General features: G+C 45.3%; 1 protein-coding gene across 1 annotated transcript in view; it reads left to right on the forward strand.

Annotated features, from left to right (window-relative positions):
• LOC144096694 (potassium voltage-gated channel subfamily KQT member 1-like) overlaps positions 1–24,799 on the forward strand; it is a 372,193-nt gene that overhangs the window by 210,190 nt on the left and 137,204 nt on the right. The window contains exons 3-5 of the mRNA XM_077629534.1: positions 17,677–17,803; positions 20,721–20,896; positions 24,001–24,129. Coding sequence (XP_077485660.1) covers positions 17,677–17,803; positions 20,721–20,896; positions 24,001–24,129 — 432 coding nt within the window. The remainder of the gene's footprint in view (positions 1–17,676; positions 17,804–20,720; positions 20,897–24,000; positions 24,130–24,799) is intronic.

Consider the following 24,799-nt stretch of genomic DNA (forward strand, 5'->3'; position numbering starts at 1 on the left):
CACACATATTGCAGCGATTACCGACAAAGCTAATTGTGTCCTGTCTTACTTACGACGTAGACTCCCATTAGCTTTTTTTTCTGTTAAATCTCTCGCCTGTAGAACGTTTCTTCGTCCTCAAATGTAGTATGCATGCGCAGTTTTGGACCCTCACATTTAATAATTTACCAAAACACTTGAACCGGTTCAAAACCGCGCATCCAGATTCATCCACTAAGGTTGCTCATATCGTTTTAGTATTGCTGCCGTGAAACATAAAGTATAATCTACATGGCCTCGATGTATGGCGCAAAACCTACAGACTAAACCTCCTTCACAGATTTTATCACTTATCCCTCGCTGATTTTGAATCATGCGATCACGCCTCCCTTCGTACCAGTCGCACTAAAGCCGTTTGACGGTCTCGCCGACGTACTAGTGCGCAGCTGCATTCTTTCTTTGTTCAAACAGCACTCGACTGGAATGGCCTGCCTGCCGAAGCCACACTCCACACCAGCACCGTTTATTTCAATAACCTCTTAAAATTAACCCAGTGTCATTCATTTCGTATTGACATATTGCATTCCATTTCCCCTCATGCAATACGCCTATCAGGGGCATTTCAAGTGTGAAATAAATAAATAAACAAATAAATAAATAAATAAACACCACCTTCACGATGCGCTGTACGTCTCATCTACGTTTCCAACATATTTAGACAGCGTTTGTACCATTCTTGACTTTTGCCAAAGAGACAGGCTTCAGCTTAATTCTGCGAAATTTCAGTTCGGCCGCTGCCAGCTGAAGATATCTATGTAGCTCGGACATCTATGTAGTCGGCACCTTTGGTGTGCGACCAGATTCAGCTCAAATCCATGCCGTTAATGGGTTCTCTACTCCCCAATGAAATGGAATTACCCGGAACATTACAGGCCTTTGTCCGTATTTCCACCGTCTCGTCAGGCGTTTCGCCAACATAGCCCGTTCACAACACACCTCCCCATGAGAGACGTTCCGTCTGTCTAGGGTCCCGCTGAGACGAAAGCCTTTCCGTCGTTCATCACGTTGCTGACCACGCCCCTATTCGAGCACTGACGCCAGTGGACACTCATTGCTGCTGTGCTAGCTGAGCCTATCGCGGCCATGAGCACCTCATTTCTTACGCCAATCGCCCTCTTTCCGCTGCCGAGAAAAATTACTCATTAATGCATGATGGCGATGGGGGCAGCGATGGCATAGAGGTAGAGCATCCGCCTCGCGTAGAAAAAGGACCGGGGCTCGAATCCCGGTGCCGCTCAATTCTCTACCGCATTTGTTCAAAAAAGAAACTCCGCGGGTCGATGGAATTGCATAACCAGGCCTGAGGTGCGGCCTGATCTCGGTGACCAGAAAAACGACAACGCACTTCGTCACCAGAGCAGGATTTGGACACCCTGGTGTAGGACTTGGCCACAACCTTCTATCAACAAACCAATTAGCCCTCGGCCCTCAGTCCCCAGCGGCTGCAGAACAACTGACCAAGGCGGCGCTTAGACCTGTGACGCAGCACAGGGTGCTAGGAATCTCTGGCTCCTGACAGACCGCTATTGGAATCTGAACATGGCAACGCTTCACGCTAGAACTTTATCCAGTGAGGATAGCCTAGCAGTACTGTTCGAGGAACTAACATGCACTAGATGGGATGTCATATATACGGCTCAGTGAAGTTAGGAGGGCAGCTGAGGCGTTTACAGCATTAAAGGTTGGCCGCATACTGTGCTTTCGCGGATTAGTGGATACGCGAGAACTAGGTTCTAGGAATATATGGGCAAAGTTATTGGGAGAGTTTGCAGATGGAAATAACTTGCGCATCATGATTGCCTTCTTCGGCAAACGATAGAACAAGAAGTAGACCTGAAAGAGCACCAATGGTGAGACTAAAAATGAAATAGCCTTCGTATTATGCGCTCACCCTGGCATTTTGCAGGATCTGGAGGTCGTCGGAAAGGTGCGTTGTCGCGACCACAAAATGGTAAGGTCTCGAATTAACATAGGTTTGAAGAGGGAACGGAAAAAACTAGTGAAGCGGTAGCCCATTAACGAGCTAGCGGAAGTAGAGAAATTGAGGATTTCGCTAAAGAACAGATAATTGGCTGTAACTGAGGAAGATGATCTTAATGTTGAAACAATGAACGATAATCTCACTGCTATCATTACTGAGTGCGCAGCAGAAGTAGGCGACGGGACGGTTTGAAAGAATACCGGGAAGCTGTCACCAGGTGACGAAAGATCTCATTATAAACACGAAAGCATTAGGTCGTCCAACCGTACGCACTGAATAGAACAAGCAGAGCTATCGAAGTTAATAAATAAGCGCAAGGGGAGTGAGGTAGCCGACATAAGAAAGTTTAATATGGAGAGAATATAGCATGCTGTATAAAACAGAGGTAGCGTAAAAGCGGTGGACAGGAAACTAGTCATAGGCAAAAACCAGATGTATGTGTTAAGAGGCAAGGAAGCAATATCGACTGGCAATATGGATAAAACAGTTAAAGTAGCCGAAGAGTTCTACACAAATCTATACAATAGCCATTGTATCAGAACGTTAATGAGAGAAAGAGTAGCGCAAAGCAATACGCCATTCTGGCAGAAACAAAAGAGAAAGTAAAGAAAGCCTTAGGGGCAATGCAAAGGACAAAAACAGCTGTTGAGGATCAGGTAACAACAGATCTGTTGAAGGATGGAGGGGAGAATGTGCTATAAAAACTAGCCACCCTCTGTACGCGATGCTTTATGACCTCGACCGCACCAGAACACTGGAAGAACGCTAACATTATCTTAATTCATAAGAAAGGAGGCGCCAAAGAGCTGAAAAATTACAGACCGCTCAGCTTACTGTCCGTTGTCTACAAGGTTTTAGTATTACAAAGGTAATCGCTAATAGAGTCAAGGCAACCTTATACTTCAATCAACTAAATGATCAGGCCAGCTTTTGCAATGAATATTCCAGAATAGATCATGTTCATATTATCAACTTGGTGATAGAAAAATGAGCAGAATATAACCAACCCCTATATACAGTATAACCTTCACTGATCACGAGAAAGCATTTCACTCAGTGGAAACCTCAGATGTCATGCAAACACGGCAAAATCAGGGTGTAGAAAAGCCTTATGTGAAATACTGGAAGGTATATATAGCAACTGCACAGCTGCCATAGACCTCCTTAAAGTCTGCAATAAAATTTCAATAAAGAAGGGCGTCATGCAGTGAGACACGATCTCGCCAATGCTATTCACCGCCTGTTTACAGGAGGTATTCCGAGACCTGAGTTGGGAACAGTTAGGGATAAGAATTTATAGAGAATACCTAAATAATCTACGATTCGCTGATGACATTGCCTTGCTTAGTAACTCAGGAGATGAACTGCAAAGCATGATCAATAAGTGAAAGAGGCAGGGCAGAACGGTGGGTCCAAAAATTAACATGCAAAAAGCCACAACAATGTTCAACAGTCTAGCAATTGAACAGCAGTTCACAATTGGCAGCGAGAGCCTGGAAGTTGTAAAGGAAGACGGCTACTTAGGGCAGGTAGTGACAGCTGATCCGGATGATGAGAGGGAAATAACTAGAAAATTAAGAATAGGGTGAAGCGCATATGGCAGGCTCGCTCAGATTATGCATGGCAGTTTACCAATATCGCTCGAGCGAAAAATGTGCAACGGCTGTAACTCGCCTACAGGGCAGAAACGTGAAGGCCAAAGAAAAAGGTTTAGCTTAAGTTCAAGACAACGCAGCGAGCTATGGAAATTAAAATGGTAGGTGTAACGTTAAGAGACCGGAAGCGGGCAGAGTGGGTGAGGGATCATACGAGGGTTAATGACAACCTAGTCGAAATAAAGAAGATAGGTGCTTATCTCATTTTGCCTTCGCATCTAATGAGAAGAAAAGGCAACGGCTGGTCGTTAATTGTAACAGAGTAGATTTCAAGAGAAGACAAGCGTAGCAGGGGGCGGCAGAAGGTTAGGTGAGCTGTTGAGATTAAGAAGTTTGCGACAATAGGGTGGACGCAGCTGGAAAAAGAAAGTGTTAGTTGAAGAGACATGGGAGAGACCTTTGCCGTGCAGTGGGAGTAGTCAAGCTGACGACGACGATGATGGTGATGTATTCGATGGCCTGCCCAGCTCTGTCCACTTTAGGGTATAACGCACGTGCGACGGGGTGCGCCGCCGTTCTGATTGATCCAGTGAGTATACCGCAGCGTACGCCGCTCCGTTGCTTGCAACGAGCGTGCCAGCGTTGGTGCAAGTTCTCTGCGTTGCCCAATGGTCCCCTTCAGCATGTTGACATTCCCTTAACCGTTTGTCGCGCTGGTCTCGATTTCTGCGACATTTTCTCAGCGTCTCGCTCTGGAAACAAGTAGATCACCATTTCCAACGGCTATACTACCCGTTACGCTATCACGCGTTCGTTGCCCACAAGCTGCGCAATTGATGTTGCCGATTTAATTCTACGCTACCTGATTCCTCACCATCGTGTTCCAAGGCAGTTACTTCCTGACCGCAGCCACTACTTTCTGTGAAAGCCAATCTGCTGTACCCTACTTTCGGGTTCCACGTAGAAGAAGTTGACCACAGCCTATCATCGTCAGGTCAGTAGGATACGGAATGCCTCGACGGCACCCTGATCAATACGGTCTGAATGTACACTGTATTGCAGAAGTTTATAGTCCACCGCACAGTTCATCCGAAACAGGGTGACTGTGTCGTTTCGCTTTGGTTGGCATCCTTTGGTCACGCTTGTCTTTCGCTTGTGCGGGGCTGAGGGCGATGATGTGAAGTCCCCTAAAAGATGCGCCGTGTCTCCGTTGACAAACAGGCGCAATATTTTAACAGGCGCTCGATATACTAAAGATCAACAGAAATGATTGTAACAAAGTGGAACCTAATTACAACACGGCAGAACTCTTTTTCTGTTTGGAACTGAGCTGAGTCACAACAATAATGTTAATTCCGCTGACGCACCGCCTTGCAAGTGACACTACGTTTCATTGCGGGTGTTGGTTCTAGATGGTAGAAAGGGCCAGGAACACACTGGAATTTTATTTACTCGCGCTCCGAGCACGTATTAGGGCAACTGAAAGCCAGAACTCAGAGCCAGTTTTTAGCAACGTTCTCATCACTGTCGCACTTATTGCAAAATAACTAGTGCGTCAGCAAGTGCCGCTTTCCATAAGGTTCTATGACCTGCATGCCGGATGACTCAGAGGTACTGGGAGTACGTTTGCTGCAGCAATCGCTCGGGGAGGTCGTGGTTTTCTGCGACTCTCCTGTTTTTTCAAACGTTTTCTTATGCATGTATTTCTGTCAACTGTCTTCTCTCTGAACGCGGCAGTGGTAGTGGCGCAGTTTGAGATAGTCATTTTCGGGCTTCCGCCGTGGCTCAGTAGTTGTGGTGCTCGGCTGCTGACCCGAAAGACGTGGGTTCGATCCCGATCGCGACTGTTGCATGTCGATGACGGTGAAATGCTGGGGCCCAGCGTACCCTGCGACGTCAGTGCACGTTGAAGAACCCCTAGTGGTCAAAATTTCCGGAGCCCTCCACTGCGGCGTCCCTCATAGCCGGAGTCGCTTTGGGACCTTAAGCTCCCATAAGCCACAAGATAGTCATTTGCTCGTGATGTGGACGGACGGACGAAAATTGGCAGACAGAGAGCGGTGAAGAAAAGACGCAAAGGCCCGCTAAATAACTCAACGTCGGCGACCTCGTCATTGTGGACACTGTAAATTTGCCTCGGTAACTGTGGAAACTTGCACGAGTGATGATACAGGCGTTCCGACAGACACAGAAGCTCTTGCGAGATCAGAGAGGATTTGTCTTGTGGAAATGAAAGGCGCAGTAACTCTCGCACTTCTCGATGCGCGGATTGCGCCGTGAGGAAGGGAGGGAGGGAAGTGGTCGTGAAAGAAGAAAAGGAAACAGGGTTGCCGTAGCGGAGGGCTCCGGAATAATTTCGATCATTTGGGCATCTTTAATGTGCACTATACTGTCGCTCCACGACGGATTTTTCATTCCAGGCATATTCGTCATTCCAGAAATCTGTGCGATTCACGTTTTCGCAATACAATCGAACTGCTTCAGTCTCTGCATTAATGCAGTTGAATTTAATACCAACCCTGCAGTCACGGCGCAAGTTTCGTTGGTTGAACTTCATAGTTTTGCTATTTAACCATAAATTTGGAAAACATTCTTCACCGTATCTTATACTACAAAACACCAGACGAACTCGACACTCCCGCCCCCTTTCTCTTACACCGTATTTTGCAAAGACTAACTATATTCAGCACTCTTTCTTTCCGCAAACCATCAGTGATTTGAACAGCTTACCAGCTTCGTGTGTACGGTCTCTTGACCTGATTAGTGACCATTTTTAGCTTTTTTTAGCTTGTTTTGTAAGCTTGTTTTTTGCCTTTCCATGTCATTTCCCGCTGCTCGTGTTCTGTTTGCATTTTGGTATTATTCCTCAATTTGTTATCTGTTACTGTAATCCAATGCTGCTTTGGCCTCACAGCCTGCAGTAAGTTATAAATAAATTAAATAAATTATATTCCATAGAGAGATACTGGAGCTTGTCCCCCTCGACATGAACGCGTAACATAATTTGGTGACCGGAACCGTTTTGAACCATAGATAGCTGGAAAGTAAAATAACAGTAACTGCAGATGTGGATGCCACAAGCGCTCCGCATGAGAATGGAAGAAGAAGGACAGAGAGAAAACAAAGGAGTCGCCGTAGTGGACGAATATTTTGTTTGATTATAGAAAACATTATTGATTTCATGCAGTAGGAAATTGGGAAATGGTGGCAATAAAGGGCGTCGCAGTGCAAAATCCGAACGCTATTTCTTTTCGCATAGTTGCTGTGGTTTAGGTTTGCTATATATATTGAGCTTGATACAGAATTGAAGATAAACTATAAACCGGTTTGGCTTATTAAACCTAGCGTCAAGTTAACGTAATGTGTACGCACAAAATGAGTGCTACTAGTGAAAAATATGCTTACAAGGCTGGAATAAGACTAGGTACATAGTTATGCTTTCGGCTGTTATTTCCAGGCTTCGGGATTATATGCTGCGGTGAACTAGGAATACGGTCGCTTTAATCTGCACTCAGTGATTATCAATAGGGGCCTTTCCCTTTGAATGACAGGTTGTTACCCGCCGTGCCAATTGCGCGCCCTGGTCTGGGCGGCAGCTGGCGTTGGCATTCGAGTCGCATAGCGTAGGACACGAAGAGGTCAGCTACGTACTTTCAGGAAGAGGAGCCTCCAAGATGCGTTAGCGAACGGCCGCTGCGCCACCTGGTGGCTCCGCACTGTGCACTGGAGAATGCGGAGGACGCGTCCATTCGTGCTAGAAGGGGTGATCGTTCGAGAACTTATCGGCTAATTGTGACGATCGTATCTTTATTAGCACGAAGGCAGCAGAGCGGACATTTTCCGTCCACAATCACATTTGAAAAAAAAGAAAATTCTGGCGCATGTGTAAAGCGTCGGCTTGAGCAATTGCATCAAAAGAATCATCAAGAGTAAGTCCACATGCTTTCGCGGAATTGTCCCATCAGATTTCTGATCGTTCCGTATTTTTTTTGTAACCATTTGTAATTTTTCCGTCCTAAGCCTTTTTTTCATTTTTTTTCTATTCAGTAATGGCTCTTGAGACAATTGCATAACATTCATTTAAAGGATGGGACGTGCTCGAGCAAGCTTTTTCCACGAAGAGCACGGAGGTGATTGCTTCCCTAGGCTACACTTTCATTCCCTGCGCCGTGCTTACCACAAAGAGTGTGATGGCGCGGCAGCCAATAGTTCAATGACGGAAGAACTACTGCTTACCGCGTATTCATATCGTACATTCTTGGGCGACAATTTTGAATATTGGAATATTGTAAAGCACTGTTATGAAAATATGGAAGGTAAATTCTCCATTCTTCCGATCTGTCGCAAAATATTTTCTTTTAATGTTTTTCCAGCGCTTGCATAGACCAGTTAAGACTACCATAGATATCCAATGGGGAACGTTTTCGACGATTCCAAAAACTTACTAGCGAACAATGCAAGCTTGCCGACGGGAGATCTGCGGATATAGTGATTGTTACGGTGAAGTATTATAATGTTTGAGAAAATAGCGCCCATACACTGTTTTCCGCTCAAAAATGCTTTTGTCCAGAATTGTTGGGTATGTATGGTGGACTTGTAACCACAGTTCAGAAAGGAAGTGCTTCTTACAGCTGAAAAGCGACGGAGAGCGTTCTTTGTGGCCTGCATGAGAGCAGTACGGGTCAACGCTCACTCGCCTGTAGGAGAATGGTAGTGTATGTTTAATCGAGACGTAGAAAGAATATAGAAAGAACCTCACCAGAGCAGGATTTGGGCTTCCTGGTGTAGTGTAGTACTTGGCCGCAAGCTTCCATGAACAAACCAATTTACCCACAGCCCTCAGTCCCCAGCGGCTGCGGAGCAACCGACCAAGGCGGCGGTCAGACCAGTGACGCAGCGTAGGGTGCTAATAATCTCTGGCTCCGGACAGGAAACTATTGTAAACTGAAGCTGGCAACATTTAACGCAAGAACATTATACAGTGAGGAGAGCATGGGAGTGCTCTTCAGGGAACTAGCGAGTATTAAATGAGATGTCATATATGGCTCAGTGAAGTTAGGAGGACAGGTGAAGCGTATACAGTACTAAAGGGCGATCGTGTACTGTGCTATCGTGCCTTAGCGGACAGACAAGAACTAGGTGTGGGATTACTCGTCAACCGGGATAGAGCTGGCAACATATAGCAGCTCTGTGGTATTAACGAGAGGGGAAGCAACTATCGTAATTACGCTCAATAAGAGGTGCAGGCTGAAGGTGGTGCGGGCCTGCACGCCTAGATTCAGCCGTGATGACCAGATCGTTGAAAGCTTTAGTGAATACGTGGAATGAACAAAATAAAATCGCAATACACTGTACTGACGGGTGACTTCAGTGCAAAGGTGGGCAAGAAGCAGGCCGGAGACCAGGCGAAAGATCTTATTAAAAAAAAAACGCCAAAGCATGAGGGCGTCTAACCCTGCAGACAGAATAAAAGTAGCATAGCTATCAAAGTTAACAAATAAGCGCAAGAGGGGAGGGGGGGGGGTGTAGCCGACATAAGGAAGTTGAATATGGAGAGAATCGAGTACGCTCTAAAAAAAACAGAGATAGCCTAAAAGCAGTGAAGAGGAAACTGGGCATAGTTAAAATCCAGATGTATGTGCTAGGAGAAAACGTGGGAAGTGTCATTGACAATGTAGATAAGATAGTTAACCTAGCTGAAGAGTTCTACAAAGACCTGTACAGTAGCCAATGTAATCAGAGCGTTAATGAGAAAGGCAGTAGTGCACAGCAAGGCGTCATCCCGCCGTAACGAAAGAGAAAGCAAAAAGCGCCTTATGAACAATGCGGAAGAGGTGAGTAGCTGGTGAGGATCAGTTAATAGCAGATCTGTTGAAGGACGGAGGGGAGATTGTGCTAGAAAATATAACCGCTCTGTATACGCAATGTCATACGGCTTCGAGCGAATCGGACGCTTGGAAGAACGCTAAATTGATCTTACTACACAAGAAAGGAGAGTCAGCGGCTTACTATGCGTTGGCTACAAGGTATTTACTAAGTTAATCGCAGATACAATCAGATCAACTTTAGACTTCAATTCAAATTCAAATTCAAATTCACTTTATTTCTTGTAGAAAGCAAGTATACATCATGAGCAAGAGAGTTTAAAAGAGGATTATTCTACCAAGGAAGACGAGGCAAAAGGCGTTTCATCTACGCCTGACAAGGCCTCGCCTCCTGGCGAGATACATTGCACTCTCTATGCTACAAAAGCCGTTGTAAAAAATATATTGTACCATTCATTACGTGTAGAAAACAGAAGCATTGTGAACAAGCATTATATGAAATTAAAACCGTAAGTACTACAGAAAACAAGAGAAATTTTCTTCACAAAAAAAAAGCTTACATCACAACCTGTTAGTTATTATTGTGTCAGAAGGTAAGAACCGCAGTTGCATAAATATTTATCTCAACAAAAGATTAGCTCCTAACCAGAAAATTATTGCAGAGTCAAAAGCCTGAAGAAGCAACATTTGTATCGACATATTTCAAGAATCTAACAAGGAACACAGCAATACAAACGAAACACAAACCTAAATGAGATAACAAGGAGACAGGTCATTTTTTTTCTACCAGGAGTACTTTTTTTATCCGTGCTTTATAAGTATACGGTGACTGTACATTCACTGCGATGTCAATAAGCTCTGGAAACAAATTTAAAAGGACAGGAATCTGGTAGTCTAACGATTGTGTACCATAGGAAGTTCTGACTTTTTTCTTAACAAATGAATTTGCCCTAAAGTTATAGCCGCATTCTTGACGTCGGTACTTCCCAAGAAATGAATTTAGGTTACTTTTTATGTGAGTGAATATGTTCAGTGCCAAGCGCTGTCGAAATATACTTGTAATTGCAAGTATTTCATTTTTTACGAACAGTGGAGCTGTGTGTTCTCGCAACGCTGCATTTTCTATGAATCGGATGCATTTCTTTTGAAGAATATGAAGACGTTCCAAATTACTAGTGGTAGTGGTGCCCCAAACTAGTATGTAGTATTGCAGTCTTGAATTAATCATGGTATAATAAAGCTGGCGTTTGAACCACGCTGGGAGCATAAACTTAAATCTATTTAGCATTCCAATAGTTTTCGCGAGGTCCATAGTCAAATAGTTTATGTGGTGTGTCCAGTTCAAGTTTTCGTGGAAATGTACACCCAGAAATTTCTGAGCGCTAACACGGTTTAATGTTTGCCCCTCGAAGACTAGTTTAAGTTTAGTGTCAATCGCCTTATTTTTAGCCCGAAAGATAATGTAGTTGGTTTTGTCTGTATTGAGTCGTAACTGGCTATGCTGCAACCACGTCGATAATTCTTCGAGCCATGTATTGGCATTCTTCATTAGGGTGATTAGACAATTGCCATGGAAAAACACATTAGTATCATCAGCATACAACACTATTTCGGGGGTTTGGGGTATTGATACAATGTCATTAATATATAAGAGAAATAGGAGAGGACCTAAGATGGAACCTTGGGGTACGCCATATTTAATTACCTGTGCTGTTGATCTGCTGTTATGAATACTAACGAATTGGAGGCGGTTGTACAAATAACTTTTTATCAAATCAAGAGCTTTGCCGCGGATTCCATAGTCGTAAAGTTTACTAAACAATATATCGTGTTTAATGGAGTCAAATGCCTTCCTGAAATCTTGGAATATACCAAGAGTATATAGCTGTCTCTCTATGTTTGTTATTATTTTTTCCTTAATATTCAGTTGTGCTGATTCAACGGATTTCCCTTTTTGGAAACCATACTGTTGGTTTGAAATTATACCCTTAGAGGACAAAAAACTGCTGATTCTAGTGTTGATTATTTTTTCCGCCACCTTCGCGAAAACTGGAAGCACGGATATCGGGCGATAGTTACCAATATTGTTCTTTGCCCCGCTCTTATGTATTGCGCACACTCGGGCGATCTTCATTTCATCAGGGAATGACGCATGACGCATTATGCAGTTGCAGATATGACAAAGGGGTACGCTCAAAATGTCGCATGATCCTTTCACCGCACGGACTGCAATATCGTCATGACCACATGCGCAAGTATCTTTGAGGCTTTTGATGACTGTTTCGATTTCACTTGGCGTGGTTGGAGACAAGAATATGGAACTAGTTTCTATCTTAGTTATGTAACTCCTAGATGAACTGCTCTGCGTGCTCTGTGACGCACCAGATGCTAGAAAATGACCGTTAAATTTATCTGCCAGTGAAGGACCTGAATAGGTTTTGCCATCAATGATTATTTGCTGGGGGACAGAATCTTGATTTTTACAGACAAGAGAGCGCATAAGTGCCCATGTTTCTTTCGGACAGGTATAAGCTGCTGTAAACTTGCTCATGTAGTACGATGTACGGGCTTTTTTTAAGTCAGCGTTTAACTTATTCCTAACCTTTTTGAATTCTAGGAATTTCGAGCTATCTTTAGTCGCAATAAATGAGTGGAACAGATTATTTCTATAGTTCAGTCTATTGATGTATTCATCTGTAATCCATGGTTTTCTTCCTTTCTTATTTCTTTTTATTTGTTTGAGAGGGAAAGCAATATTATATAATTCTTTTACTGTACGAATGAAGGAGTTATACGCATCGTTCGGGTCGTCGGTGCTCAAGACGTCATACCATGTTGTTTCTGATAGAAGATTACGGAATTGCGCAATGCCATTATCGCTGATAAATCTGCGCGATGTTTCAGTTTGGGGTCCTCTATGTCTTTGGATGATAGGTAAAAAACAAAAAAATGGCATGTGGTCACTAATGTTCACTGAAAACACTCCATAGCACACGGTGTCCTCTAAACAGTTTGTAGGGCATAGATCAATTAACGTCTCGCTGTCTGGTGTTACGCGTGTTGGGATACCAATCACATTAACAAGTCCTATCGAATGCATCGTCGCGAGGAAAGCATTGCAAGAATTGTCGAAAGAAAGCATGTTTATGTTGAAATCGCCTGGCATGACGAATGGAATATGTAATGAGAGCAGGTATTCGCCGAGTTCTTCAAAGAAGCTTAAGAATGCGGAAACAGACCCTGAAGGTGGACGGTAAATAACGGCTACTGCAAAAGCATGACTTACAACTGTTAGACATTCGTAGTTTTCTGTGATAAGTGTATATTCTGGAATAACAGTGTACATAATATCTCTGCTGATATAAAGTGCCACACCGCCACCCCTTTGCCGCTGACGACACAGTGTTTCGCAGTTATAATTGTCGAAGTGCACAGCATCTTGCGCGTTTTCGAACCAAGTTTCCGTGAAGGCTAGTATGGAAAAATTGTGATTCAGTGCGTCCAAATATGTACCAACATCGATATGCTTATTTTGCAAACTTCGGGTGTTAAGATGGAATAGAGATATAGATTTCCTCCGTGGTTGCTCTTTTATCAATTTGTTGAAAGAGTTTGTGTCATGATAACAGCAGTTACAAGACTGTTCAGCCATGATGATAGGCGCTCCTCTAGACACGTGACTTGTTCAAGTGATCAAGCGATTTGCATGATGTCATCTTCTGACTTTATGTGGATGGCCGCTTCACCTTGCTTTTTCCTGACAAGGATCCTGCCGTTTTTTTGCCAAGCAAACTGGTACGAACGTTCCTTTGCCCTCATCTTAGCCAGCCACAGCAGTTTCCGGTTTCGTGAAGTCATGTTGTCAAAAAAACTAAGGTCGGGAAGTTTCGTTCGGAGAAGTGCTTTTCGTTCGGACCACTGTTCTTTTACGGCGCGCGAAGCAAACCGTACAAGGACAATGGGTGTCTTCGGGGGTTTGGACGGCAGCCTGTGTACGGCTTCTATGTCCCTGTGTGTGACTTCTTCAATGTTCAACTCTCGTGCAATGTCGTTCAGCTTGCTCAACAAATTTTCATCATCAGTCTGCTTGAGGCCGTGAATTTCAAGGTTCTGTCGGCGGTTATATTGGTCCAGGTCGTTTAGTTGCTGTTTAAGTTCATTGATTTCTTCAGTCGCTGTTTGTGTTTCGATTTTTTCCACTCTCTCTTTGAGGTCGTCAATGTCCTTTTTTTTGTGAGTCAACCATTTCGATAACCTTATCGTACTTATCAGACAAAAAGCTGATGCTTGTCTCAATGCTTTCGACAGTTTCTTTGACTGACATGAGATCATCAATTTTCTCAAGAAGTGGGAGTAGGGCGGTGATGTTCCGATTCATCACGATTAGCCTAGCCGCAATATCAGCATCTTGTTCAGGTTTACCCTTTGCAGAGCTTGGGCCCTCCCTTAGTTTAGAAGCTTTACATGTCGGGCAGAGCCATGACTTTCCTATATCCGGCTTGGATTTCACTGCTGCTTCCCCCACTCCTGAGCAGTTGCCAGCATGATAAGAGAATGAACACTCAGAACATTTTATAGCCGTAGATTCCTTTGAAATAGTCTGCTGGCAAGCCAGGCATACGTCACAAGGCATAGCGTCTAGGAAAACACCGCAACACAGCAAACAGAAAACACAGCAGCAGCAGCAGCAGCAGCGGCAGCAGAAAAAATTTCGCAACTACTTAGTCGTTTAGAGCTTATTTCTATCTGAGCAAAAAAAGAAAAAGAGCACCAACCTGTAAAACACGGTTTGAAAGGATTATGTATAGTCCGTCACAGGCCGTTGCTGCCGCTGCCACTACGTGCAATGATGCGAAGCTTGGTGCGTCGACCGCTTCTTATAGTTGTCCATGGGCTGTCACTGATGACGTTGCTCCGGACGGGCCAATCGGGATGCAGGCAAAGATGCAGGTCATGCAGTGTTGTCGGGCCACACCGCCAAGCAGCTGTAAAACACGGTTTGAAAGGATTATGTATAGTCCGTCACAGGCCGTTGCTGCCGCTGCCACTACGTGCAATGATGCGAAGCTTGGTGCGTCGACCGCTTCTTATAGTTGTCCATGGGCTGTCACTGATGACGTTGCTCCGGACGGGCCAATCGGGATGCAGGCAAAGATGCAGGTCATGCAGTGTTGTCGGGCCACACCGCCAAGCAGCTGTAAAACACGGTTTGAAAGGATTATGTATAGTCCGTCACAGGCCGTTGCTGCCGCTGCCACTACGTGCAATGATCAGACAGCAAATGATCAGACAGGCTTTCGTAAAGGATACTTGGCAATAGACCGTACTCACACTATCAATCGAGTGATTGAAAAATGAGCAGGTTATAACCAACCCCTATATATAGCGTTTACTGACTATGAGAAAGCACTTGGCTCTGTGGGAACCTCAGCAGTCATGCAGACATTGCGGAAATAGGGTGTCTCAGGGCCTTAAGTGAAAACTCTGGAAGATATCTATAGCAACTGCACAGCTACCACAGTCCTCCATAAAGTCAACAATAAAATACCAATAAAGTATTACGTGTTCACAGCTACCATAGTCCTTCATAAACTCAAGAATAAAATTCCAATAATGAAGGGTGTCGGACACGGAGAGAAAACATCGCTAATGCTATTAACCGCTGTTTCCAGGAGGTGTTCAGAGGCTTAAATTGGGGACTGTTGGTGACAAGAGTTAATGAAGAATACCTAAATAATTTGGGATTCGCTGACGACATTCCCTTGCTAAGCCACTCAGGAGATGAACTACAAAGCATGATCACTGAGTTAGGCAGAGGAGAACGGTGAGTCTGAAGATTAACATGCAGAAAACTATAGTAATATTCAACAGTCTCACAAGGGAACAGCATTTCACTATGGGTAGCAAGGTGCTCGAAGTGGTAAAAGAATGCCTCTGCTTGGGGGCCGTAGTGACCATCAATCCAGATCATGAGAGGGAAATAACCAGAAAAATAAGAATATGGCGGAGCGCATAAGGCAAGTTCTCCCAGATCATGAACGGCAGTTGACCAATTTTGTTGGAGAGAAAAGTATACAACAGCTGTATATTACCGGTACTCATCTACAGGGCAGACACGTGGAGGCTAACGAAAAGGGTTCTTCTTAATTTTTCGACAACGCAATGAGTTATGGAAAGAAAAATGACAGGAGTATATAACGTTAATAGACCGTAAGCGGGCAGAGTGGGTGCGGGAACAAACGCGGGTTAATGACATCGTAGTCAAAATCAAGAAGAAGAAATGGGCTTTGCAGGGCGTGTAATGCGAAGGCAAGATAACCGCTGGTCCTTAAGGGTAACGGAGTGGACTCCAAGAGAAGGCAAGCGTAAGCGGGGGCGGCAGAAAGTGAGGAGAGGGATGAGATTAAGATGTTTGCAGGGATACGATAGGCGCCGCTGGCAAAGGACAGGGTTAAATGGTGAGACATGGGAGAGGCCTTTGCCCTGCAGTGGGTGCAGTCAGGCTGATGATGATGGTGATGACGGCGGAGTGACAAGGATGGAAGGTAGTTTGTCACGCGCATTTTGCTACTCTTGAGCCAGATAGGCGGGATCAAAGATGCAGCTGAGTGGAATCGTTCATACCCTATAGTAAGCGCCACTCAGGTGCGCATGTAAAAGTAGTTACAATTATGAGAGTAGTCATGAGACCAAAGCAGACATCCGGAAGGTAACTATCACCTTCTAAAAACGACAACTGCGCTAGAAAGCGCAGACAACAGAAGCCTAAGTAGACAAGAGGCGTGCAGGCACTCAAGTGAATTCAGATGAGCCTAAGCGCATCCTGTCCACTTGTGGTCCGGTTGTCCGTGTTTGCTCCCGGTGCAGTTACCCGATTTTCGAGATGGACATCCACCAACCGCTTAGGTTGCTGCTCTGCTATGAATATTACAGGCAGGGTTTTGAAAGCGTTCCATATGCCCGACATCAGGCAGTATTTCGCGGAAACTGCAATAGTCCACCGATCCGAGAACGCCCGAGCACCTCTTCCGAAGACGTTAGTGCTTCGAGAAGGGCGCGAATGTGACAGCTGGTCATTACCGTTCTTAGCGCCACTTGATGCGGGGGTTACTCGGCAGTTGTAGCTCTTCCTCGTTGACAGCAATCCGCTGAACGTAGAGTGTCTTACGATTGACGACTGCGCACACTGGCGCTCCCAAGCAACTCCCTTACTATAAACCTCCTCATAAGCACGGGACAAAACACGCTGGCTCAAACACGTATGAAAAACGACAAGTTATGCGGATGATGGTTTGTTCTGAGCGGACTGACTGCGCGAAGCCTTCAACATTTATTTCAACGTGGCGTCTTTTTGGTAGTTCACTCTTGGCCAGGCAGCGCACAAACGCTGCACAGGCAAGGCGGGGGCATGCGGTCCCTTTGGGGAGGACGATTCCGGCCAGAAGAAGGTAGAAGGCCTGCAAACTTTGCTGCAGTGGCATAGGAACGGGTTCTCCTGTATAGACCGCAGTTGGTCCGCAATGTGCAGAGGGCGGTCTCACTGTTTGCGCGTGGTTTGCAAAATGTTAGCTCGCATGGGGCAGCGGGTCTTTTATGCGGTTATCACTCCACCTGTTTTATGCCGAGTCACACCGTTTCTGTCGCGTCGGGTGCAGTTTGAAAGAAATGAGCTGTAGGGGGGGGGGGGGGCGTGGGGGGGGGGGCTTCTATAGAGTAAACGTTGGAGCCACAGTATACTATGCCTCATGTGGGGCGTTGTGTGGAATGGTAGTGGCCGCATTATAATTGTCAACGATTCGGCAACGTCGGTGCAATTTGGCCGTCTCGCACTTCGGCGTGTGCTCTCCTGTCCAATTTCGCGCTCTGATGCCCCACTCCGTACTCAGATGAACACGTACCAGGGCAGTCTTTGAAAGCAGCTAGATTTATCAAAAACTGCTGAGCGCCATTAAGGCCAGGAAGGAATGTCTTTCGCGTCGTAGTTTTGCTCATTGGTTTGCATACTCCCCTTGTTCGATGCGCAATACTTTGCAGATTACTGTTGACTCCGAAAGCGGATTCATTCACTAGAGAGCCGAAGTACGCGGCGTATGCCTGCTTGCTCGGGTGCTTCTGTCGTTTTCATGTAGGAAACGCAGTTCGTTCCCCGTTGCTTCTGATAGCCCGGAGTGCGATGCGACGATGCAATTCTAATAAGGCAATCGGTGTAACGCCGCCGTGGTTTTCTTGCTCGTAGGAGATCGTGATGGTCATCTGGTTCACCATCGAGTTCTTCTGCCGGCTATGGTCGGCAGGGTGCCGGTCCAGGTACCAAGGGTGGATGGGGAGGCTACGCTTCCTCCGGAGCCCGTTCTGTGTGATAGGTGAGTGCTTTTCTGGGCCATCTCTGCGACAATGGTGCCGACAATGGGATTGAAACACATCCGCCCACAGGGTGCGCGCCAATTAACGCCTTTCGTTCTTCCAGCTCGACTGACCCGTTTGCCCGCGATACAGGACGGGCCTCGAAAAACTGCGAAGGGCAATATGTATTTAGCGCGGATACTGCGCGGTTCTGGCTTTAAGTTTAGCATAAGTTAAGAACAACGCAGCGAGCTATGGAAAGAGAGATGATAGGTGTAACGTGAAGACACCGGAAGCGGGCAGAGTGGGCGAGGCAACGAACGCCGGCTAGTGACACCCTAGTCTAAATCAAGAGAAAGAAATGGGCTTGGGCAGGGCATGTACTGCGAAGGCAAGATAATTGATGGTCCTTAAGGGTAACGGAATGGCTTCCAGGAGAAGGCATGCGTAGCAGGGGGCGGCAGAAAGTTAGGTGGGCGGATGAGATTAAGAACTTTGTGGAGAGAGGGTGACCGCAGATGACATAGGAGAGGGTTAATTGGGGAGACATGGGAGAGGCATTTGCCCTGCAGTGGGCGTAGTCGGGCTGTGACGATGATGATGACCCTCTGCACAGACGACACTGACACGTTACTTTTGTTTCTCAAGCCCCTGCTGCGACTAAGTTTGCCTAGAGAACTTAAAGGAGTAAAAAAATACGCAGCGACGCGCATGGATTTATTAGCGTGTACACATCGGTACATGGAAGTCATGATTGCGTTGGATGGTTCCATTTGCCGTTGAATTTTTCTGCGACACATTCAGTCGTTGCTTGGGTCACGGCATCCGCTGTTCTTGCTACCTTGCTGTTCTTGCTTTAACAGCGGCCTAAGTTTATTTGTATGGCCTGTGTCTTTGTCCCTCTATGGGTAACTGACGCCTCGCCATTGTTGAACATAACCACATTGCACCAAACTGAAACCTGTTTAGCGACCACGATACACCAACCCAAGTTCTTAAAGACTGCAACACTTTCTGCTCGGAAGGAGTACGCGCTCTGAAGCAGGCAGTGGACTAAGGCGGACGATGCGCTCAGCTTCTGCATCACATTCGTTAAGTCTGTCCTCAAGCATGCTAGACTGTGCATTGAGCACTCTTCAGGGAATATTACCTCGTGCTCGGACACTTTTTGTTTACCGTTTGTTTGACCTACAGTGATCTGCAATTTTTGAAAATAGGCTTTTTATTTATTTGTTTTTTCTCACCCTTAAGGCTGTAAAGGCATTGCAGTGAGAAGAGCGCTTCTTTCGGCATAACGTTATCAGCGGTGTAACTCAACAGAATACGTCAAAGACGTGCTAACTAATAGGATGGTTATGTAATATTGAACAGTTAACTTTTTAAGTATACTGTTGGTCTCCTATTTTATTCAGAGGCGTCTAATCCACCGTAAGTTAGAAACACAACAGTTTTTATAATTTCGTAAACGGAGTTACCCTCGCCGCTTTCACCTAACAAATTTTGGCTACATCGCGCCAAAATACACGAGCATTCGAAAAGCTTGCAGAGAAAGCAACTCCTCCAGTGCACCTAACTCGTCGAAATAGCTAAAATTTGCTGCGCCACAGCGCCGATGGTGATATGGATATCGCTTACGATGGTCTACACGCCTCTCAATAAATAAGAATACTGACAGTACTACATACAAAGGCAACTATTCAATATTATTTAACAAGCCTAGTAGTAAGCAAGTCTTAGTTGCATCCTTACGGGCGACACCGTTAACAATGCTATGCCGTCAAAGCGATCTTCGAGTTCATAAAGCCTATGTTTAAAAATCACAGAACATCTTAGGGAAACACCCGGGATTTTTCACGCCCATCTTCCGTGTTCTACTACATCGCAATGAATCTTCTTCTATTGATTATTTTGTCTTTGGACACAGGTAGCTTTCATTAATGCTACGACGGCTGACAGCTGTGCTACAGTGCCACTCTGTGCTTCCGGCATCAAAAGCGCAGCGTGTCGTAATATGTGGTACTTCGAATTGAAATTATAGCTGTGGCTTACACACAAAGCATACGCCTTTATCAACGAAGAAGAGACATGATGGATGGGTTTCAGGCAGGTTTTCATTCAGGATATCTTAGTTGCCTGATTATCAAAATAATGCACTTTGAAACTATAAAGTCAGAGGCATACTGCTGGCAGCACGCGCGTTTGTTCCTTTGTCGTGCACTTCGTCATCAGAGAGCTTTTTCTATTATGATTTAGGATGTCAAATACCAATACGAGTATCCGCTTGTAGAATAAGTGCCGGTTTGACATATGTGTAGCCGGTACCCTTATGCTTGTGAAAGCATCACGCTTTAGTCTTAGCTCTTAGCTAGTGCAAATGAGTAGCTAGTGCAAATGAGTAGCTAGTGCAAATGAGAGAGCTTGTCTCCTGGGACAACTAGCGGCGATAAGCCGATGTGAAGGCAACGCTTCGGTGAGCTCTGTTTAAAAACTTGGGGTATCGGAGAGGTGTGCCTCCAGCAGCTCCGGCAGCACGTAATCGCAGCTCGCCGGGACATGTTGGCTGCTAAATCACGCCACGAATTTCGGTAGGCGGGGAATCAGGCTGCCAGGATTCACGGCGCAAGATTTGTATACGTAAAAGGTGCAAACACAACTCCGAGAGACGTGGCTGCACAGCGCAGGTCAGGGAGGCGTTGGCATCAGTCAGGTTGACTTGTTTCGAGGGCAGTGACTTGAATTTCCTTTCTAGGGAGATTTCAATGCACGAAAATGCTTGCTTCCCTTAAGGCGGCTTCCTACTCTTCAGTACCGCTGGCATTATTACTTGAGTTTAGCTCATGAGCGAACGGAGGGAGGGATATGTGGCCCCGTATAATGATGATTACCACCAGGTGTAGACAGGCGAGTACTGTCGTGATAGCAGGGTGCTGATCGCAGACGTGATCGTGATCGTGGCCTCTGTGGTGGTGCTGGCCATGGGCAGCAGCGGCCAGATGTTCGCGGCTTCGGCTCTCCGAGGTCTCCGGTTCTTCCAGATCCTTCGGATGGTGCGCATGGACAGGCGAGGGGGCACCTGGAAGTTGCTCGGCTCAGTCGTCTACGCGCACCGCCAGGTGTGTATGTAGCAAGGCCGTGGCGCATTCAAAGGAAGCGACTGTTGTGAAGACCTGATTTTAATGGCGTAGGATTAATTCAAATTTATTGCAATAAAATGGAATATGACTAGAGGCGGGGCATAGCTTGGAGAGCCCGGTCAAAAAAAAAAAACATGGCAGAGCCATGTCAAAAATAACAAAATATTTTGAGTTTTACCATAACGACAAAATTTCTTTTTCTGTGGTAATTTTGTTTAGTAGTGTAGTTTTTTCCGTAGAACTTTTCTGTAGTCTGTAGTACTTTTCTGTAGTAACTACACAGAAATTTGTTGTTACTACAGAAATTTCTTTCGTTGCTATAAATTTTTTTTTTCGGAAACATTACAGAAAAACTCTTGTGACAACAAATGTTTTTCTGTTGTGTTTTTCGACCCGGTAAGTACTGTGCCATAGTGGTGACGAATGTCAGATTGTTTATACCCAAGTAGTTATCGATAATTTGGCAGTGGAGAAAGGAAAGGATCCTGGCATATGGCTGTATTGTGCAGCAAGTTTTGTTACTGTCTGTGCGGTTTTCAGCAGGTGAGTTCTGTATGCCGTGCACTATGTCTGGTGGCGCGCAAGTCTGCGTAATATTCATTTCACCGTAAACTAATGAAATGGTTCCTATGGAAGTATTCAGTTTCATGTCTCACGTGACTGCATCTACAGTGTTCCGTAATGTGCACGCGCGTTAACTTCTCTGAAGTACAGAACGGAAGACGCATGACACTGCATTACGTATATGTCTGCAGAAAAGCAATCAATCTGCGCAGCTTACAACCACAGGCGCGTCTTGGCTAGCTGAGGAATCGTGAGAAACCAATATGATCCATAGCAGTGATCACGTCAATCAAAAATGTAGCGGTGGTCCGGATTAAAGCCTATTGCTTCCGGATTAGTAGAGAAGTTCTTTGAAAATTTCGGATATTAGTGGGTGTTAGGTTTTTCATGAAACTAGTTACGCTACATTGTCCTAAGTGTTGTCGAGGAGCTCAGGAAAAGAAAAAAACGTAGCGCAGAAAAAGACAAGGAATGAGAAATACGGATGCACGGAGCGCTAACTTCAAGCTGTTATTTGCTGCACAAAGAAAGGATGGCTTTTGAACCGTTGTATCACAGTTGCAGCATCTGTATATTCCTATAGCTAAGCATATCACACAGATACGCAAGCCGCTTTGGCAACAGTAGACAGAAGAGATACTTACACAGTCATTTTCCAAAACCGCAATCTATTCAGCCTCAATTATATCACGTGTTAGTCGGTTTTTGTGCACTTTTAAATGTGCATACCTTTCCGACACTCGTTCATCACGTCATGCCCTTGCTCCCGAAGCCTATCATTCAGGCAGATGCCTGTTTGTTCTACATATTGCTTGCCACGGGAAAGAGGTAACTGATGCACGACGTGTTCAATGCAATTGGCAATTTTTTGCTATGTTTCTTTTGCACAGCAGATCGCCTTTTCGACTTCTGCACATGTTTGGTGCACAGGTGACTCAATTTATTTGGGGCCGAAAAAACTACTATAGCGCCCGATTGCTGCGGTATTTCTTTTTGAAATTACGAGACAACTTATGAAAGTATGGGATGAAGGCAACTTTTTCTTTCTGATTATGGATTTTAATTAATTATGGATTTTTGAGGGGGAAGGACATCTGTGGTTCAAGAGCGCCATGACACAACTTTCCCTTTCTGACGCGGAACCTCTCACGGAGTGCACATCTCCGCGTACACTTCGATAATAGGCTGAAGTTCAGGCGCTTATTTTCCACTACGCGGTTGAACGAGCGCCCAAACAGACTAAGACTCTCAAATAAGTACACGTAGCGTGCTTGGAAGCATGGAATTTTTATTGCGAAAGTACTACTACATGAGGGGAAACCGGCTCGCTGAGTTTATGTGCAGCTTGACCTCGAAGCTGGCCTTGGCCAGACCATAAACAAATAAATACAGTGAATAATTCTCTGACTTAAATTCGAACCCGCGCGCAGCGAACAGATCGCTGTCGCTGGCTACCGCCCGAGAGCACTGTGCTATCGCCGCAGCCAATCGCGTCTCGTGTTGAACAGCAACACACCCTCACAGTTTGCATTACAAATGGTCGTCGTCATCAACTAATACTACTACCAAACTAACATCGTCGCCGGACGTGCCGACAGCCCGGCAAAGCAAAACCGTGAGCCAACCATGCAGGCTAAACAGACGCTTTCGCACGTCTACTCGGTTGAAACCACGTTAAAACCTGCCACTTTTTTCCTTAAAAACGCCAGACAAGCGAGCCTAAACTCTCCCACTTTATATTTGATGAGATATCGGAGCATTTTCGATGCTTCTCCTTAATGTTTAGCCGCAAGAATGTTAGTCTTCTCTTTCTGTCCTTGCACAGAGCTTTAAACAAAAAAAATGTTCTGACTACTTGAGCTTTGTCTTCATTTTCACAAACGGGGTGCCAAATGATTGACTTTGTACAAATGCTACCATTTGCAGAAACGAGATGGTTTTCATGGCGCAAGCCACAAAGCTCTGTTTAACAATAAAGGGCGCCCTCTTTAAGGAGTGTATAAAGTGAACTGCTTTTAGCACTCGCTAAGCGATTCACACATGCAGTTAGCCATTGAGAGTGGCAGCAGAGAATGACGGCACAACTGTATCAGCTTTACGACGTGCTCTTTCCTGCTACGCTGCTCAGACATTTACTGGAGCACTCGTTAGCATAATATTCCCGTTCTTAGAGCTGCTTCGATATTGCCCTGTTGAGGTTCATGTAATCTCTGTATATCATAGGCACTGGCTTCGCAGTTTAGCGTGCAGTCGATCCAGAATGTGGAATCGAGAGTTTAGCCAGGATATAGAATTCGCTATGTAGCTCTTCATTTCGCAGTTTGGCGTCCAAGGAAACGCGCTTGCGTTCCGAATTTTCTTACAATCATTCCCAGTTTTGCGCTAAACGGCATCAGCTGGTACAAAGTGTTGCGTATTTGCAGTTCGAGTCTCTTGTAGGCTTTCGTCTTGAAGCGAACTGAGCGTGCTTGCACGCGACAGAGATGTGCACTAACGCATGTTGTTTCTGTCCATTGCAGGAGCTCATCACCACATTGTACATTGGATTTTTAGGACTCATCTTTTCTTCATTTCTTGTATTCCTCGCCGAGAAGGATATCAACCCTGTAAAGTTCGGCAACTACGCCGATGCCCTTTGGTGGGGTGTGGTGAGTACCGTGCTCTTCTCTCGGACATTCCCTGTCAGACCAGGAAAGCTTGATGCTGTGAAAGCGCCCAGTTTACAATTTTCTTATGCAGGAAGGAAGTCACCACGCTGGCTCCGCCTTAACTCGCCAAATGGTGTTTTTGATTACATCTTTATTCCGGCAGGGGCAACCTGTTTTTTTTTTAACGATTTGTATTCTATGCACATATTGAAACTTTCAGCAATGCCATGCCAGTAAGGCTGAAATAATACGAACAGCTCTGTTTACTTTTTCTGTATGGACGGGTCGACTTCCGAAGCCCACAGAGTCTGGACAAAGGGTTTTAGTTTGGACGACTGACACCTCGCGTCGAGTGGCTTTGAACACGCAGAATCACACAAGTAATTTAAAATTTTTGGTAGATTACATTGATTGCATTGCACTGAAGCTCTCCACTTCCCAAATTCGGCTTGTAGCCCACAAATCAATAGTCCTCCCAATACTAGATTACGCGGTCGTAATTTAGGATCCGTTCACGAAAACAAACAATGATAAAATTGAAAAATTACAAAAAGAGCAGTCCATTTTGTTTTCAATAGTTCTGGACGTACATTAGTGACTAACTGTTGCATAAGGCTAGTGTTATACAATTAACCGAAAGGAATCGCGCCTTTCGTCTCAAATTTTTTTA

The sequence above is a fragment of the Amblyomma americanum genome, chromosome 7 (genome assembly GCF_052857255.1).
Source record: "Amblyomma americanum isolate KBUSLIRL-KWMA chromosome 7, ASM5285725v1, whole genome shotgun sequence".
NCBI classification, from domain to species: Eukaryota; Metazoa; Arthropoda; class Arachnida; order Ixodida; family Ixodidae; genus Amblyomma; species Amblyomma americanum.